We start from the raw sequence: 17,591 nt of genomic DNA, 5'->3' as shown, positions 1-17,591 counted from the left end.
TAAAAGCTGTTTGATTGCAGAATGGCTCTGGGTTGTTGTTTTTTAATGCCAGTTCAAGCTTGTAAGTGTGTTAAGACTGTAAGATTGTGGTTTTTTAATGCCAGTTCAAGCTTGTAAGTGTGTTAGACTGTAAGATTTTTTTAATGCCAGTTGAAGCTTGTAAGTGTGTTAAGGCTGTAAGATTGTTTTTTTTTAATGCCAGTTCAAGCTTCTAAGTGTTAAGACTGTAAGATTGTTTTTTTAATGCCAATTCAAGTTTGTAAGTGTGTTAAGGCTGTAAGGCTGTGTTTTTAATGCCAGTTCAAGCTTGTAAGTGAGCTAAGACTGTAAGAGTATTTGTTTTTAATGCCAGTTCAAGCTCATGTGTTAGACTGTAAGATTGTTTTTTTTAATTTTAATGCCAGTTCAAGCTTGTAAGTGTGTTAAGGCTGTAAGATTTTTTTTTTTAATGCCAGTTCAAGCTTGTAGGTGTGTTAAGACTTTAAGACTGTTGTTTTTAATGCCAGTTCAAGCTTCTAAGTGTTAAGACTGTAAGATTGTTGTAAGATTGGTTTTTTAATGCCAATTCAAGTTTGTAAGTGTGTTAAGACTGTGAGGTTGTGTTTTTAATGCCAGTTCAAGCTTGTAAGTGCATTAAGGCTGTAAGATTGGTTTTTTTTAATGCCAGTACAAGCTTGTAGGTGTGTTAGACTGTTTTTTTAATGCCAGAACAAGCTTGTAGATGTGTTAGACTGTAAGAAGTTTGTGCAGAAGACTCCTGGCTGTCAGTGTGAGGCTCTGCAGTCCTTTCCATGTCTCTGAGCTGCCAGGATGAGCTCCCTGCCCTCATGCTGGGTGTTCAGGTGCCTCCCCACACACACAGCGCTGTGTCCTCAGCTTCCTCTCCTTACCCCACTCCAGCAGCATGGGCTGACTTCATCCTGCACATCCTTCTCGTGGGGTACCTGAAATGCTGCTGCTGGCAGATCCCTGCCTTCCCTTTTGGCAGAGGGGAAAAAGGGATCCTGGTGTCCCAGCCTGAGGGCAGCAGGCCAGCATCCCTCCCGTGTGTGGAGAGCCCATTTCAGCCAAAGGCCAAAGGCTGCCCCAGCACAGAGAGCTGCAGGAAGTGTGAGGGATCAAGTTCCACCTTGCAGCAGGTTCGGAAATCCCTGGGGAGCTCCAGCAGGCTCTGCCTGCAGCCCCTGCGGGCTCAGGGCTCCTCAGCAGCCCCCGGGCTGGAGCTGGGAGCAGGGCACTGCCCAAACCCTGTTTTTGCAAGAGCTGCTGACAGCTGAGTCACAGCCCGGTGACAGCCCTGGGACCCAGCTGTCCCCAGCCCCTCCTCCTGGGTCACCAGCAGGAAAATTACTGGGTACAATCAGCTGTGCTGGCTCTGCAGATAAAGGGAGGACTTCAGTCCAGGAAGGTGCCTTATGGAAGCAATAAATTCCCTTTGGGGGAGGAGAAAAACGGAAAAAAGCACAAGCACCAAGCCAGGCTCGTGGTGCTGATGGAAGTGCTGCTGGCTTTTGTCACGTGCTGGAGGATGGGGGGTGAGGGCAGAGCCCACAGGACCTGGCTCCAGGGCACTGAGAGCAGCCAGCTCACCTGCCACCACCCTGTCCTGTGGAAAAATCCACCTCTGCTGAGGGGAACAGCCAGGTGCTGCTCACACTGCGGGTTTCACCGCTCTTTCAGGAGCTAAAAAAGGGCCGTGGCTTCTCTCACACCTGCTGAACGCCAGGCCTGGGGAGGCCCCGGCCTGGTGCGGCTGGGTCTGTGTGCCCAAACGAGCAGGGCAAGGCTCTGTGGGCACCAGCTGGGCCTGCATGCCCTGGCACAGGCCCTGAGGGCCCTGGGGACGCTGCAGGGACTCTCAGTGACACCCAGCAGGACACAGAGTGAGCTGAGCTGCCCCAGAGCAGGTCTGGCGGTGCAGGGGGGGACACAGGCTGTGCTCAGGCCTTGTGCTCCTTCCAGGAATTGCCGGCAGCTCCGCTCCTGCCCGGGCGGCCCTGGAGCCTCCAGCAGCAGATGCAGCGCCACAGGGAGCTCCTCAGATGGACTGAGCACTCCAGGGGCTGGACTGATGCCTTCTTGGGAATACCTAAACACAGAGGCCAAACAAAATCAAGGTAAAAAGCAGTTGTATTTATTGAAGGGCCTTCAGGTACATTTAGGGCAGACAAAGCCCTCCCCTCCCAGGACCTACACCCAAAATAGGACAATGGGTCAGGGGTTTTCACACTTTTATAAGTTTGGTCCATTTGCATATTAGGGTTAATATTCCAATTACAGGTTCAGGTAATGAAGTCATTTACCCCAAGTTTACACCCCCTCAGCTCAGTTACACTTTTTGGGGCCTGAGACAGTGAGGTGTCCTTGGTTCCCAGGCCTGGAGAGGAATTGTCTGACCAAAACAGGAAAGCAGCAGCTCACGCTCTGTATGTGGAGTTTAGAGCTGCACACTGAAGAATTGCAGGGTTACAAACAGATGAAAACTATAAAAGCTAAAATCCTAAGGTAGCACTACAAGCAAATGGTGATCTCCCCTGAAACAGGAGGGTGTGATTGCCTGCTCCAAGGCAGTAACAAAAATGTAACTTTTCTAACCTACTCCTGCCTTGGCCTGGGACAGCTGGGATCCTGTTTCAGCTGCCATCATTTTACACTGTTGAACAGGTGAAAAAAAATGTATTTTTAACAGCAAGTGACAGCCTCCCTTTTTTCCCAGTTTACCCACATTATTCAGATAGCAGGTACCATCACCAGTTCTCCAACTCACCATCACCAGTTCAGCTCAACCAGAAGCAGTTTTAACCTCATGCCCTCACAGCAAGATGTTTTTTCTCTGCTAGCCAAAAATAAGCCAAGAACCAAGGAAAGCCTGTTCTGCCCTGAATTATTTGCTAGGCCCTCCCAAAACATTGCTAATCCTTTTCCTCTCATTTTCTCAAGCCCCAATGTGGAGCTTCAGTTGCTTTGATACAACCATTTTGAATATTAAATTTGATTATTAAATTGCATGGGAGGGAAAATGTGGATTTCTTCCCACTTGGTGCAGCAGAATCAGGAACATTTTAAAAACAGGTTGTTTTCCTCTTCTAGGAAAAAAATCACTGATGGGGGTGACTGTGGTCCCTACAGGTCTTTCCTCCCAAGTGCCCAAAAGTAAAACCTGAGTGCTGCATCCCCACAGATGAATGGTTTGGGTTGGAAGGGACCTTAAAGTTCATTTCATTCCACTCCCCTACCTTGGGCAGGAACACCTTCCACTGTCCCAGGCTGCTCCAAACCCTGTCCAACCTGGCCTTGGGCACTGCCAGGGATCCAGGGGCAGCCACAGCAGCTCTGGGCTCTGCCAGGGCCTCCCCACCCTCACAGGGAAGATGAGGTGAGAACTTTAAAACTCCCTCTGCAAGGAGTCTTTTGGGTGGTGTTTCAACAGCAGAGTCCCTCTCCCTGGGCATGGAGTTTTGTGTCACAGCCTCTCAGGAAAGCCCAGAGCCATCCCAGTGCTCTCAGCTGCCTCTCCCCCTTTTTTTGGCTGGCTGATTGCTCTCTGCAGTTGTTGCTGCCCAGCCTGTGGATGCAGATGTTAAGCAGTGCAATCCTGCAGGTTAAATGCTGCAAGGCAGCCCTTCAGGTAGAGGATGGGGCAGTGCAAGCCTGCTGGGGAATGAGCACCTGTGCCCTGTGCTGGCTTGTGATTTATGAACTTAGTGACACCAGCACTGCAGAGCAGCAAGGTGAAATTGGATTTTCTGATGTGTGAAATACCTGGTGTTCCTGTCTGGGTGGGAGCTTGGCCAAGATCCCAGTGCAGACCCCAGCCCAGCTCCTCCTCTGCTCTTAACCCAGGCACAGGCAAAGCAGGAAAACCCACACCAAAACACCTGCTGACCTCAAAAAAACCAGTTGTGTGTGTGACCACAGGGCTGGTGATGCTGAAGAGCCCAAGTGCAAAGCAGCTCTGGGGATGGGCTTAAACCCAGCCAGCAACTAAGCCTGAGCATTCTGGCCAGATGCAGTGAACAGCTTTAATCTTGCCCCCCAAAAAGGGGACTTTTTTCTTTTAAAGTCCCCAAACTTGATATTCAGATTTTTTTTTTTAAGAAAGTATTTAATTTAAAAATGTATTTCTTTACAGGAAGCATTTTATTTCAAAATTGTCTTCTGTCCCTCCAATACCCATCTAAATCTTGCTTCCTTTCAGGTTGAAAAGATCCCCATTTCTTGCAGTTTGGTCACTGAAGGGAATAATCTTATTTTTGAGCACACAGTGCTGCAGGAGACAACCAGGAAGGGGTGGCTGGGTTATTCTGTAACTACAATGCCCAGAAAACATAATTCTTGCTGGGGTTGGGGTTATTTGCAGATTCTTCAGAGGAGAGCTGCATGTTCTCTGTCACATCAGATAGCCCACAAGAGTTTTCTGTGATGGATTATCTCTGGCAATGTTTTCCAGAGAGTTCATTTATTGCAAGAAGACCAAAGGTAAAGTCATCCCTGTGCTAATACCTACACCAGTCTTGTCTTCAAAAGTTTAATTCCAAAATAAGCATTCTGACAAGCTTTATTCCTGCCTGGTCATGTCAGCAATGGGGAAGTTTCCTTCAGCACTGTGTTCTAGAGGAGCACAGCCCCAGCACGGACCAGGCAGCTCTGTGTGCTACCCTGGCTCTGGGGAGGGGTGGGGAAAAGAGGGACTGAAATTCTCAGGGCCTCTTCCTCTTCGAGCAAAATCTGCATCCATGCAATTTCCTGATCCCCAGGAGCTGGTGTTTGGGAATCACCACGGAGCAGAAGCTGTTCAGTGCTCTCAGCTGCTTTGATAAAAAAGCAGCATGAGAAACAGGAGACGGAGGTTTAGGGCTGGAGGTGGTGCAGAGACCACCAGGGACCCCAGGGGACACAGAGAGGCCCCACCAGACAGCACCTAACACAGTATATATATCATTCCTGTCACCACTTCTGCCTGATTCAGCAAGGCCCACACTTGCACAGATGAGCTGGGTTTAAGTTCCAGCGCAAGACACGAAACCAAAACAGCAACGAAATTTCTACAACCAAACTGCTGGGGGAAGGGTTCAGAGCACTCCTGGAGATAAGTACGTATTAAAACAAACAATAAATGGCTTATCTGCTCTTTTATGCCCCAGTCACCTCCCCTTGCAGAGCAATCAGGTGCTGGGCACAGCGAGGTGTGGGGCAGGACCCAATCGTGTCCCTCCCGCGGCTTGCAGGTGTCCCCTGCCACCAGCACATATTAACTGGGGCTCAGGCTCAGCTCAGACACTTGCCTGACAGGCTGCAGGGGTGAGTAGTGGCTCATCTGTCCCCTCCCTGGGAAATGGGGACCCTCAGTGCCATGGGGAGATCTGGAATTTGGCCTCCCCAACTCCCCGTGCTGGGCAAAGGCTGACTCTCATCTGGGGGGCGGCTGCGCCTTCAGTAAGTCCTGAATGAATCAGGCAAGAGGGAGGGTTTGGCTTCACACTATGAGGGCAGTGGGGTGGTGGAGAGGATCTTCTGGAGAGGTTATACAACTCCATCCTTGGAGGTTCTCAAGGTCTAAGGAGGGCAAAGCCCTGAGCAGCCTGGGCTGAATGTAGTGTGCCCCACCTCGGAGCAGGAGGCTGGACTGGGACCTCCAAGGTCCCTGCCAGCCTGGCTCACTCCATCATTCTGCTAAAATGATGTTGCATTTGTCTTGCTCAAAGGCAGCAATGCTGTTTCTTTAGAGTAAGGCAAGAAAAAGGCATTTTGGTTCTAATGGAGCGAGCTTGAATGTTCCTCCTTCTGCCTTGCTGAGTTCATCTAAGCTTTCCCTCACTTTACTTAATGAGCATCTTGATTTTCTCCCCCTTGAAGTTATCAGAGCAGCCTGATAACCTGATAGCTGCAATCTCCTATCTGCAGAGTGCTCTGTAAACGTTAGCCTGTGCTCCTTGTCATATATTTTCATTAAGTGGCAGCAGCTGGGTGTTATCATTCCTGGTCTCTTGGCCTGCTTCCCAGTTCCAGTGGAGATTTCCATTTATCCTTTGCCCAGTCTTGTGCCCTCTCAAGACTCTCCATTCAGCAGCGAGTAACGGGGTTGTGGCAGGACACAGCAGTGGCTCAGGTGTATTTGGTGGCTGACCAGATCACACCTGAGCCTTCAGACAGGGGTTGGGAGGAGCATTGGGACACAGGTAAGAGTATTGGTAATCCAGAGAGGATGTATTTTCACTTTGTGATCTAAAACTGCGCTGGAGGCAGTGTGGGGAGATGTCTGCACTGGATGTTGCTCCTCTCAGCCATCCCTGGCTGCAGTCCATGGCTGTCCTTTCTTCTCACACCCCTCCCAGCCTGTGCTGATGGATGTCACTGAGGCTGGCAGCAAGGGACCAACTCAGCCAGTGCTATGTTAAGGCCTCCAAAAGTCCTGGATTCTTCCCATCCTTTGGTGCCATTTCAGGCCATCTGCTGTCTCGTTTTGGGGGTTCTGCACTTCAGGCAGTTTTCAAAGTTACCTTCAGAGCCACTGTGGGGTTTTTGACTTACTTTAATGTAAATATGAATCCAGACTCTGAGCACAGAAATGCAGTGATTCAAGAGTGTTTTGTAATGGAAGGAGGACATTCATGCCATTCCTGCAGCACCAGGAATTGCCCAGCCCTTGAGGAGACACATGAGGCATTCTCCAACAGAGAGGAATGTGGATGTTGACAAGTCAAAGGCCAGCCCTGGCTTCTTTGTTCCCTGGGTGTCTAGAAAATGTGTCTGCATTCACTTTGGGTGACAGAACAAATGAAAACCCCATTCTTGAGTTATTTTTGTATCAGATGTCAGGGAAACTGAACACAGTGAGGAGAATGCAACCTCATTTTAGAAGGTGGGAGCCAGCAATGCTCTTCCTTCCATGAAGCCCTCCTGATCCAGGGCTGGAGGGGAGAGGAGGTGTGTGTGGTGAGGCCCTGCAGCCCCAATAATTTCACCTTCCTGTCTTGTCCCTTTCCACCCCACCACGATTATGGTAGAGATGGGCATCACCAGGAAAAGGGAGGAAAAAAAATACACTCATAAAATCTATTTTGCCAGCTGCTGATTTTTTATCTTTTTTTTGGAGGGGGTTAGGGTTGGGATTGGAAGTGCTTGAGAAGGAATTTTATGTTTGGACTTAGATGTTTATTATTTTTTATTTATATTATAGTCTTATAATCTGTGAGTTCTATAGTATTTCACTAACACGTTACAAAATGGTTCTGTATCTCTCTCTATCTCTACAAGGTCTTTTAAGGAAAAACTATCTAATTAAGAAATGACACTTAATTTTTTTTTTACTTTTAATCTAAAAACTAATTACTTATGTCTTGCAATGTGCACTTTTTTTGTCTAATTGCAAAATACTACTTAAACTTATGAAGAAGAATGATTAGCTACTGCTCTAAAACTTCTCTCTCTCTAAAAAACTATCTTCTATATATATTATAAAACTTTATATTCTAAATCTATATTCTATAAACTATATTCTATAAACTCTATATTCTAAAACTTTAAACTCCAGGTTTTCTACTATGTGATATTACACACTTTTATTCAAACTACACGCTCATAATCTTAATGCTATTTTTCAATTTTGGAAGTTTTCTCTGCAGCTTCAGGTTAAATGTAGTGTTCTCTTGGAGAGCCTGTGTCTTTCAACACAAAAAATCTAAAATTCTCAATATCTGGAATTCTAACAGCCTGCATTTTGGGTGGTAGCTGGTGAGCTCAGTTGTGAAAGCCTGCTGACCACCTCTGATACACTGTGGATTATCTCTTCTTTACCCACTGGTGACTTTTGCTCCTTCCCAGCTAATTAGATAGGTAAACACAGAATTGCTTTGGGAGATAGACTCAAGGCCAGCATAAATCCTGGCTTGCAAGGAAATGAACCATTTTTTCCTCTTTAATTCCTCTCAATGAGCAGCAGTGGTGGGGACAAGCACTGGGAGGCAAAGTTTGCTGGGAAAGCTTTTGTTGGCTGCAGTATCCAAGGCATTTTGGGTTGAGTGCCCTGCACCTTCATGGTTTCCTGCTGCTCTCTGAGGCTGGGGGTGGTGTCTCTGGAGAAGAAAAGGTGGCTGAGGGCCTGGTGTGGGGCTGGACCAGAGTTGTCTGTCTGCTTTAGCTGTGGAGCCAGGTTGCAACAGGAATTGTTGAGCTCCATCTTGGGAGATGCTGTGGGGCCTCTGGATAAGGAGAAGGTTCAGCCACACGCCACGGGCTGTTCCATCCCTCTTGTGTTGCTGCAGTAACAGTGGGGTGTGTTTCTGTGTTCCAGGGACAGCCCAGCCCTCAGGGACCAAACCCAGCCCCATCCAGCGTGGAAGCCACCAGGGAATCACAGCACAGACCTCGGGCTGTCCTGCCAGGCTGCTGCAGAGAAACTCCCACCAGGAGGGTGAAAGGAGCAGGCAAGCAGGAGGATGGCAGAAACGGTAATTAAGGCTGCCCATGGGCTCATATGTCAAGCCACAAAGAATTCAGATAATCAGGACTCAGTCACAGCAGCATGCTGGCCACTGTGTGAAATAAGAGTCTCTTTGAGCCAGGTCTCATAAGCTCTTAAAGATATATTTCACACCTCAGATAGCTCAGCTATCTTAGAAGGCATAAAATTAGCAGAATATCTTTTGTGACAGTGTTGGAAACAAAAAGGTTTTAATAAAAAGCAAAATAACAAACTCTTTACAGAGAAAAACAAATCCAGGTGCAAGAGGCCATCCTGCCCCTGGTAAAACACCTCACAAAAGCCATTAATTTCTTTGTTCTCTTCTTTTTCTAGTAAATTGCCCACACAGTACTTTTTGGCTCCTGTCCAATTTGCTATCCTTAAGTTTGAAGTGAAGTCTCTTAAGTCCTATGAGATGCCTTTTCACCTCATTGAAGAGAGAAACTTCTGGGCTTATTTCCTTTTTGAGGAGATAGTTTTGTCACTCCATCAACAAAAAGTACATTCCTATAACTGTGAGCCACAGCTACTGGCAGGGAGCCCAGGGGCTGAGGGGGGACAGGGCTGTGGCTTTATGAAGCTGCCCAACTAAACTGGATTTCCCATGGCCCCTCCACGTGGCAGCAGGTCTGGCCCTGCTGCAGGCAGTTCTCTGTGTTAAGAAATGGGATGTTTCTTCTTTGAGTCACTGGTTTGGTTCTGTCAGATGGCAAAATGATGTCTTTGTTCTCAGTCTGGAGTTAAATGCAGAAGGAATGTCCAGCATCATGTCTTTGACCATTTCTGCTGCAGCAAAGGTAAGGAAAGGGTTAGACTTGCTCTAATTGCAGAATGCACCACCACAGAGGTGTAGGGAGAGAGGGTGGACTAAGCAGATTAACAGCAGCTTTCATCATCAGTCTGAGTGAGACACATGCCTCCATCCACGACCCTGTGGAGTTTCAAGACCCTTTATTCAGTAATGGTTGAATCAAGGGAAATTCATTCTGTGAACAAGCCAAAAAAGGAACTTACAGCTACCAAAACTCATGTGGTATTTCTCCATGTGGTTCTTTTTCTTAGCTCACACATGGTGGATGGATTGCAGAGAGGATCAGAGCAGAGAGGTCACACCAAACCTGCATGTAACCCTTTTCTGGGTTTATTTGTTTCTGCTATTGTTCAGTAGCAGATGCTGAAAATAAACTTTGAGCCCAGACTCCTCCTTTTGTCTGTTTATGCACCAGCAACGCAGAGAGAACAGCACAGCAAATTGCCTTCCTGCAGAGCACTGATGCCATCAGGGCTTGTGTGCTTAAAATCTGCTACTGAACTCAATCCTTTCTAACTTGTTTAACCCTTTTCTCATTCCATTTTTTATCTGCTCTGCCTCTGTAGTTATTCCTGATAATTCCATTCTGCCTTATTATTTATTGCTCATTAGTTGATGCACCTTCTCCAACTCCCCCAGGATTTAGAGCCTGCTCTCAGCACCAGCCTCTTGTCTCATTTCCAGCCTGATCAATCTTCCTCTCTTTAAGCTGCTTTACTGTGGGAGTTGCTCAGTACCCCAAGCACCTTTGCTACCCTTTGCTGTTTTATTTTTGTCAGTTCTTTTTTCTTAATTTTAAAACACTTGGATACCAGAGCAGAGGTGACCTCCAAGTCCCACCATCACCATAAAAGCATTCTCCAATTATTGCTGGATGGATTTACCTGCAGGTTCTTCACTGCTAGGGTGAAAAAAGCTGTTCTAGACCAAATAATTAAATTAGGAGCATAAAATTTCCTAGTGGAGGTGATGGTTTTGAGATGGGGAAGAAGATGTACTGGAGAAAATGCCCAGATGATGGGCACACAACTCCAAATGCCCAGATGGGGTCTAGCGCACAACTCCAAAAAAGCAATTTTGTCATGGAATCATGGAGTCATGCAATTGCTAAGGTTGGAAAAGACTGTTATGATCATCAGGTCCAACCATGAACCCACACCACCATGTTCCCCATGAGTCTGTGTCATCAAGTGCCATCTCCACAGGAGTTTTGAACACTTCCAGGGATGGTGATTACACCACTTCACTGGAAATTCCATTAAAATGCTTTATAACCCTTTCATGAATTTGTTTCCTAATGTATAATCTATTTTTTTTTCAAATGTATAATCTCCCCTGGGGCAACTTGAGTCCATTTCCTCTTGTCACACCACTTGCTCCCTCCCTGAGAGAAGGGACTGACACTCACCTCACTACAACATCCTTTCATCTGTTCATCTCCTTCCAGCCTCCTTCCACCCCTACAACCTCCTTACCCACCTACATCCATGTGGTTGAGATGCCAAGCAGCCTGGCCACCCTGCCTTCACACCCAAATGCCATTTTTTCCCCTTCTGCAGCTATTTTTCTCCCAGATGTCTGTGTGACTGTGGTTATTAATTGTTGCAGTGTTTTGAGGGGTCCTCAGGATGAGGTGAGAGATGAGAATTGACTCCAAGTTCTCAGAAGGCTGATATATTCTATTCTATTCTATTCTATTCTATTCTATTCTATTCTATTCTATTCTATTCTATTCTATTCTATTCTATTCCATTCCATTCCATTCCATTCCATTCTATTACTAAAACTATACTAAAGGAAGAGAAAAGAGATAGAAGGCTTAACAAGAATGAATAATAAAAACTCATGACAGACTCAGAGAGCCCGACACAGCTGTCTGTGATTGGTCATTAATTAAAAACAATTAACATGCTGGATAAACAATTCTCCAAATCACATTCCAGAGGAGCAAAATATGGAGAAGCTGAAGCTTCCCAGGAGAAGAAATTCTGGCCAAGTGATTTTTCATAAAATATGACAGTGACATGTAACCTGTGTTTCGACCCCACAGGAGCTGAGTAAGAAGTGCCCCCTGGTGAATGGCGAGGCTGCCAATGGTCAGGACAGCACCTGGATCCTTCCCAACTTGCCCAGTAAGTGCACATGGACAGCCACAACGCCTGCCAGCAAGTCTCCACACTCCTGTGTTCCCTTGTAAGTAATTCCTCTGTGTTGCTTTCTTCAGGGTGCAGCTCAGCACCTTTTCCTGGAGGTTGTTGTTACACCAGGAGGGTCACAGCCAGAAGCCAGCTGTTGTGTTAATGATGGTTTATTTTCCAGATGGCAAAAGCAGCTTTTCTCTTTTGCCATCTCCAAGAAGACCTTTTCACTCCTTTTTATTTTGCAGAAGGATGTGGCTGGCTCGAGTCTCAGGCTCTGTGTTTTCCAGAGCATCTCTTTGTTTGGGGCATCTTATTTTAGATGGCTGAGAGGCCTTCACAAAAATGGATTACCAGGGCCTGGGCTTTTATATCAGCAGCAAATGGCCCCAGTGCAGAGAAAAGTGCTTACTCTGGGCTGTTCCTGCCCTCACAGCAGCAGGTTTCCTCCCAGGGTGACGTGAGGGCCCAGACTAGTCCTGACAAGAGGTGCTTTAATGACCCTGCAAACCAGACACAGACAAGCTACTAAAGATAAGGCTGTCCCATAAATGTCAGAGGAACTGCAGTGCAGAGATGTGAAACAGGGATCCAGCTCCAGCGAGTGGAGTAAAGCTCCTGGAGTCCAGCTCCAGGAACTGGGGGCCAGGGGAGGTGCAGCACTGCTCTGCGTGGTCCTGCCTGACCATGTGCCAGGCAGGACAAGGTCAGGGCACAGCCACTAGCATGTGGATAGCCCAGAGCAGCCTCTGGGTCTGGCCCATGCTGGAGGGAGGAAGGAATGGAATGCAGAGCCCTGGGGCTGATCCAGCAAGCTGAGCATGGCTCAGTGCAACCCCTGCAGCTGGTACCTGAGGAGAGAATCAGCTCTTTTCAGTCAAAATTAATTTTTTTATTTTTCTCAATTACCATTCTAAGCAGGATAAAATTACATTTTTTTTTTAACAATTTAGCATCAGAGTGCCATGGTGGTGCCAGTGGCTGGGCCCATCCCACACCCAGACAGGAGATGGGGGGACATTCCCCAACCCTGGGCATCAAACACTGCTCTGGGAATGCAGTCTGGCTGTGGGGGCCCACACAGCCCTGCTGGGGCAGGAGCTGAACCATAACCCACTGTGTAGCAAGGAAAAAAATACACTGGGACACCTCACACCTCTGCAGCAGGGCGTGGAGGGAGAGGTGGTTTGGTTTCCCTGCTCTGGGTAAGCCACAGATGGAGCAAAAGTCTCTGGACTTCCTGAGATTCCCAGGTGAAATCCGATTGAGTTTTGGGGGTAGAAGCAGAGGGAGGAGACAGGTTGTTATTTTAATTAAGAACATTAAATATTTAAATTTCTTTGACAGATACAGAGGTAGACTGGTTCTGCCACCCCTCGAGCTGGTTCTGACCCAGCATAACCTCAGCAGGAATCCTTTGCTTTGCCAGGACTGGTTTTCCCCTGGACATCTCAAGGAACAGCAAGCCATGACTAAAAGCTGGGATCTTAGGGGAAAACCATCCTTGTCTGCTGTCCTGAACTGACATCAGCACCTGCAGGATGCAATCCAGATGTGCAGTGCAGGTCACTCTCAAGAGAGCCAGGCTCCAGTTAAACCTTACCTGAAGGAGCCAAGGCTCAGCCCCACTGAAATCCTTGAGCATTTCAAAAGTGGTTTTTGGAGCAGATGGGCAATGGCTACAGCTGTGGGGGAAGCTCATTTATTGTGGTATTGCCCCACATTTGGCAGTACTCAGTGGAGTCTGAGTTGTCTGCAAACACTTCCCACAGAGGGAAGGGTACCAGCACATCCCATCATTTCTGGGCTAGGGATGCAGGGAGCCTGGAACCTCTTGGTAGGAAAGACCTTTACTAAAGCCCTGCACTCCTGCGGGGCAGGAGGTGTTTATGTCACACTTGCAGAACCTGCAGGGAGGGGTGTGAGGTCCCTGAGTCACCCCTGTGCCACCTGGGCTTCCTGCCAGCACACAGCCACTGCCTGGCCGTGACAGAGACAGCACAACTCCAGTTCAGGGCTCCAGGGATGATGGGAGGTGAGGGCTCTGCACAGCAGAGCTGAGCAGTGAGGGAATGGGGAATTGTCACCCCACTGGCAAGGAGATGTCCTGTGTTTCTCCAGGCAGGGCCACGTGTGACATGGAAACACAAGAGGTTCCAACTGTGTTTCCTGGGGAAGCCCAGGGTGCAAGAGGGACTCCTCTCTCCTTGATGAACTGAGAGTTGATTATCTGAAGGGTGGTAACTGGATTGAGAATCCAAGGTTTTGTCTCACTGTGCTGTGTTGGAAATTGGGTGGGGGAAGGAGGAATGTTTTTGGAAGGTTTTCATTCTGAGTTGTGTGTGTGTTCCTTTTTACATATAGCTGTAGGTTAATAAAGTTTTTTTCTTTATTTCTAAGCTGGAGCTTACTTTGCTCTATTTCTGGTCACATCTCACAGCAGACACTGGGGAGAATATATTTTCATGGGGGCACTGGCATTGCACCAGCATCAAACCATGACAGCTTGTGACCAGGATGTGGCCCAAACAAGCACAGCCCTCATCATCTGTGAGAGAGCTCAGGGGTGTGAGTTCCCTGGCAAGGTGTCTTGGGCAAACAGGTTTTTTTCAGGTTGCTGTTGCTGTGGTTTTTGGCTCCTGCTGGAGCCTGACAGCAACTGGCAAATCTGGGCAGCTGGATTTCACTGATCACAGAGCTGGGTTCAACTGTTTGCAAAACAACCCCCAGAACCCTCTGAGGTTTGGGCTTCTCTGATGGCTTGGAGCCATCCTTGCAAGTTTGGCAGTCCTGGCCAGCAGCACTTGGCCCAGAGGGAGCTGGAAATGTGGGGAGCAGAGATGGGGCTGGGCAGGATGGGGAAAAGAGGAGGAGCCTCATGCTGTGTCTCCTGGTTTTCTCACTCACAGCATAAAATCCTAAGGCTTGCCAGCATCTTCTCACTCATTACAGATCTGGCCTAGGGTTTTGCAAAGCAAGGTATTTCAGAACAACCCTGAAAATTAATTTGCTTACTTTTTATGTAAAAGACCTAATAATTCACGGTGGAGAACTGTAACTAACTCCTGGTGCCACTAATTGTTGATGGGGGCTTTTTCTCTTGGAGTTGGGGTGTGTTCTGGTGGCCTTAATAAAGTTGCTGAGATCTCACTCAGATTTTCTCTTGGTTCATGTTGCACAACAACAGTTTTGATTTGACTTTTTTTTTCCCCCCTGCATTATTTCAGGACAGAAGAAAAGAAGATCTTGCCCAGTATCCTCAAGAAAATTGGCCACACCCCAATGGTCCAAATCAACAAGATTGGGAAGTCCTATGGGCTGAAGTGTGAGCTCTGTGAGTGTCCCCTTCCCAGCAGGTTTTTGCATGCCATGAGGTGAGGGTGAGGGGTGCTGCTGCAGGGGGGCTTCAGAAGAGGCTCTGTGAGAGGAACAGAGATGGGGAGGGGCAGATGTGACTCATGTTGGGCTCTCCTGCTTTTTAGTCAGTAATTTCATGGGCCAAACAGGAGGTTACAAGCAGCAATGAGCAGGGGGGCAATGGTAGTGAGGCATCTCTCCTGCCAGATAACAGCAGCATAAGCTCAGAGCAGAGCTGGCCCAAATTTGGGGATGGATCTAAGTCCTCTCCCTAAGGAGATGTTAGCTGGTGCTGTGTCATGTAAGGCTTGGCTTTAGGCTGGTCCCCTACAGTCACAAGAGTGATAAACTCAGATCTGTGCATGTGGATTTTTCAGTCCCCTTTCCTATAACTCCTAATGCTGATAATTAATTTGATCCAAATTGGGCAGAAAGGCAGATTCTGAGAGGCAGAAAGTGCCACAAGCATCACACAGCTGAGTAAGGAGAGACTTGCTGAGCACTCATCCTTAATGTAATGGCACAGCAGAGCCCTGCAGTGCTGTGTGGCACCTGGGAACCACAGAGTTATTTATTAAATAACTATGATTAAATTAAATAACTATGAATAACTATAAGGGTAGCCAGACCCCACTGAGCACACAGACCCTGGGCTTTCCCACCTGATCCCTTCTCAGCATCTGGGATCCTTGGGCCACCAGCCCTGCAACCTCCACACGGGAAAACCAAGGATAGTTTTCCCCTAAGATTCCAGCTTTTATTCATGGCTTGCTATTCCACACTGCACTGCCTCACCCTGCCCACAATGAGAGCTGAGGGGACACCAGGAGACCATGGGGGGAGCTGCTAGAGGCGGGAGGACAGATGTGCAGTGCCTGGTGCACCTCTGGAGCAGCCTGACCCTTGGAGGAAGGTCTGGCTGGTGCTTTAGTGCTGGGAAGAACAGGCAGATCCCATTTTCTGGGATGATGTCTCCCTCCCCTGGCACAGGAGGGGAAGGAGAGCAGAACAGAGAGCAGAGCAGCTCCGCGGTCCTGTGTCAGCACAGAGCCCCTTCCCAGCAAACACAGGAATGAAAGGAAGCAGCTACAGATGGATGGGATTGCCTGGTGTTTTCAGTGCTCCCAGGGACCCCCGTGCAGCTGGAGTTATGGCACTTTGCATTATAAAATGTAATGATGGGCACAACATTTCCTTTCCCGTTCAGGCTGCTCAGGTACAGGGCTGATTTCCCAGCCTTAGGTCGCTGTCTCTGCCAGGGTGAAGTGAAAAACACCCCTGGAAATCCCCATTTCTCCCTGTTGTCCATAAAACAGAGCTCAGTATCACCAGCTCAGTTGCAGATGTTCATCAAAGGCTTGGTAAGAAGAATGCTGTGGGTGTGGAGGCCCCAGTGAGGACTGAGATGTGCCTTGCAATCTGAACGTGCCTTGGAAAGTTACTTGGTTTGTTGCTAGCTCAGTGAAAAAAACTGTAATTTGGCCTGACACTTAAAATGTTTTTTCTATTGTTTGGGATTTTTTTATGGCACTCAGTCAGGACGACAGATCACCCCTGCAAGAGGGGAACTTTTTAGATATCTGTTAAAAACCTCAATGCCCCAGGATAGACAGTGAGACCTTGCTGCTAACCCTTGCCCACAGAAGAGTTCTCAAGGAGTGTTGTGCCAGTGTGGGACCTCCCACCTTGCAGTGACCATGTCCAGCTGATTTTAACCCCGTCCTGGGCTGTCCAGGTTGACTTCAAACCCATCCAGGATGAAAGAAACATGGGGGAAAGAAGGACTCTGTGCTGATGGATAATCCCAGACAAGCAGGTGGTGGATGCATTCCCCTGAGCAAAGGACAGTCCTGCAGAGGAGGAAGAGGTGTCCTAACACTGCAGTGAGGCCTGGGGGAGCCAGTGCCTGATGGAATCTCCTCTTTGTTTCCCTTTCCAGTGGCAAAATGTGAGTACTTCAACGCAGGGGGCAGCGTGAAGGACCGCATCAGCCTCAGGATGGTGGAGGATGCTGAGAGAGCTGGGATTATCAAACCAGGAGACACCCTGATTGAACCCACTTCAGGAAACACAGGTGGGAAGGGTAGGGATGCTCCCTCTGCCTGGGAACTGGGCAGGGGGGAATTTCTGAGGAGCGGGGATTTGCATTTGGAGTTACAAGGTTGGCTCTGGCTCCATCCTCCCCTCAGCTCCCCTCCTGGTGGCCATGGGCTTCCTGGGATGCTGAGGTGCCTTCTTGATGAAATTCCTGAGGGTTCTGTGAGGGTCCCACACCTACACAGGTGTGCCTGGAAGGTCTCCTTGTGGCAAAGCAGACAGCATCAGGAGCTGGGGTGACCCCGGGTGTTTTCAGGCTAGGAAGCTTTTGAATTCTCAGAGATTTCCAGACACCATCCCCCTGATGGGTTCAAAGAGAATTCCTGTGATTTTTGCCCTTGTTGCTGCCACTTGCCATCCCACCACACTGTGTCACCCCAGCCACCCCCAGACACAGAGCCAAGGGGGTCTGTGCTCCCCCAGAGCTGTGTCCCACGTGGATCACCCTGGCTCCCTGCCTGCCTGGGGGCAGCTGGAATGGCACCAGGCTCCCTGCAGCCCCTGGCAGGGACATGCTGCTCCTTCCTGCTGCCTCATCTTCCTGCTCTAGCTGGGAGCAGCTGGCTCCATCCATCACCCCAGTGAAACTGGAGCAGTGGTGCCACGGAGTGACGTGCAGGGTCCTGTCTGTCTGTCCCCCCACAACTGAGGGGGAGGGAAGGTACTCATGAAGCAAAACCACCTCTCTCCTGAGTTTCCAAAACCACAGGAAGGTGCTGAGCCT

At 48.5% G+C, this 17,591-nt stretch overlaps 1 protein-coding gene across 1 annotated transcript in view; it reads left to right on the top strand.

Moving 5' to 3' along the window:
* LOC311166395 (cystathionine beta-synthase-like) overlaps window positions 1-17,591 on the top strand; it is a gene marked incomplete at its 5' end in the record, with an annotated part of 33,287 nt that overhangs the window by 755 nt on the left and 14,941 nt on the right. The window contains 9 exons of the mRNA XM_084226341.1: window positions 105-113; window positions 616-624; window positions 3,551-3,628; window positions 5,161-5,186; window positions 8,141-8,263; window positions 9,198-9,261; window positions 11,326-11,468; window positions 14,641-14,747; window positions 16,710-16,844. Of these exons, the coding sequence (XP_084082467.1) occupies window positions 105-113; window positions 616-624; window positions 3,551-3,628; window positions 5,161-5,186; window positions 8,141-8,263; window positions 9,198-9,261; window positions 11,326-11,468; window positions 14,641-14,747; window positions 16,710-16,844 (694 nt within the window). The remainder of the gene's footprint in view (window positions 1-104; window positions 114-615; window positions 625-3,550; window positions 3,629-5,160; window positions 5,187-8,140; window positions 8,264-9,197; window positions 9,262-11,325; window positions 11,469-14,640; window positions 14,748-16,709; window positions 16,845-17,591) is intronic.

The sequence above is a fragment of the Fringilla coelebs genome (assembly GCF_963513975.1).
Source record: "Fringilla coelebs genome assembly, chromosome: 2".
Lineage (NCBI taxonomy): Eukaryota > Metazoa > Chordata > Aves > Passeriformes > Fringillidae > Fringilla > Fringilla coelebs.
This window is presented reverse-complemented; position numbering and strand designations above follow the sequence as displayed.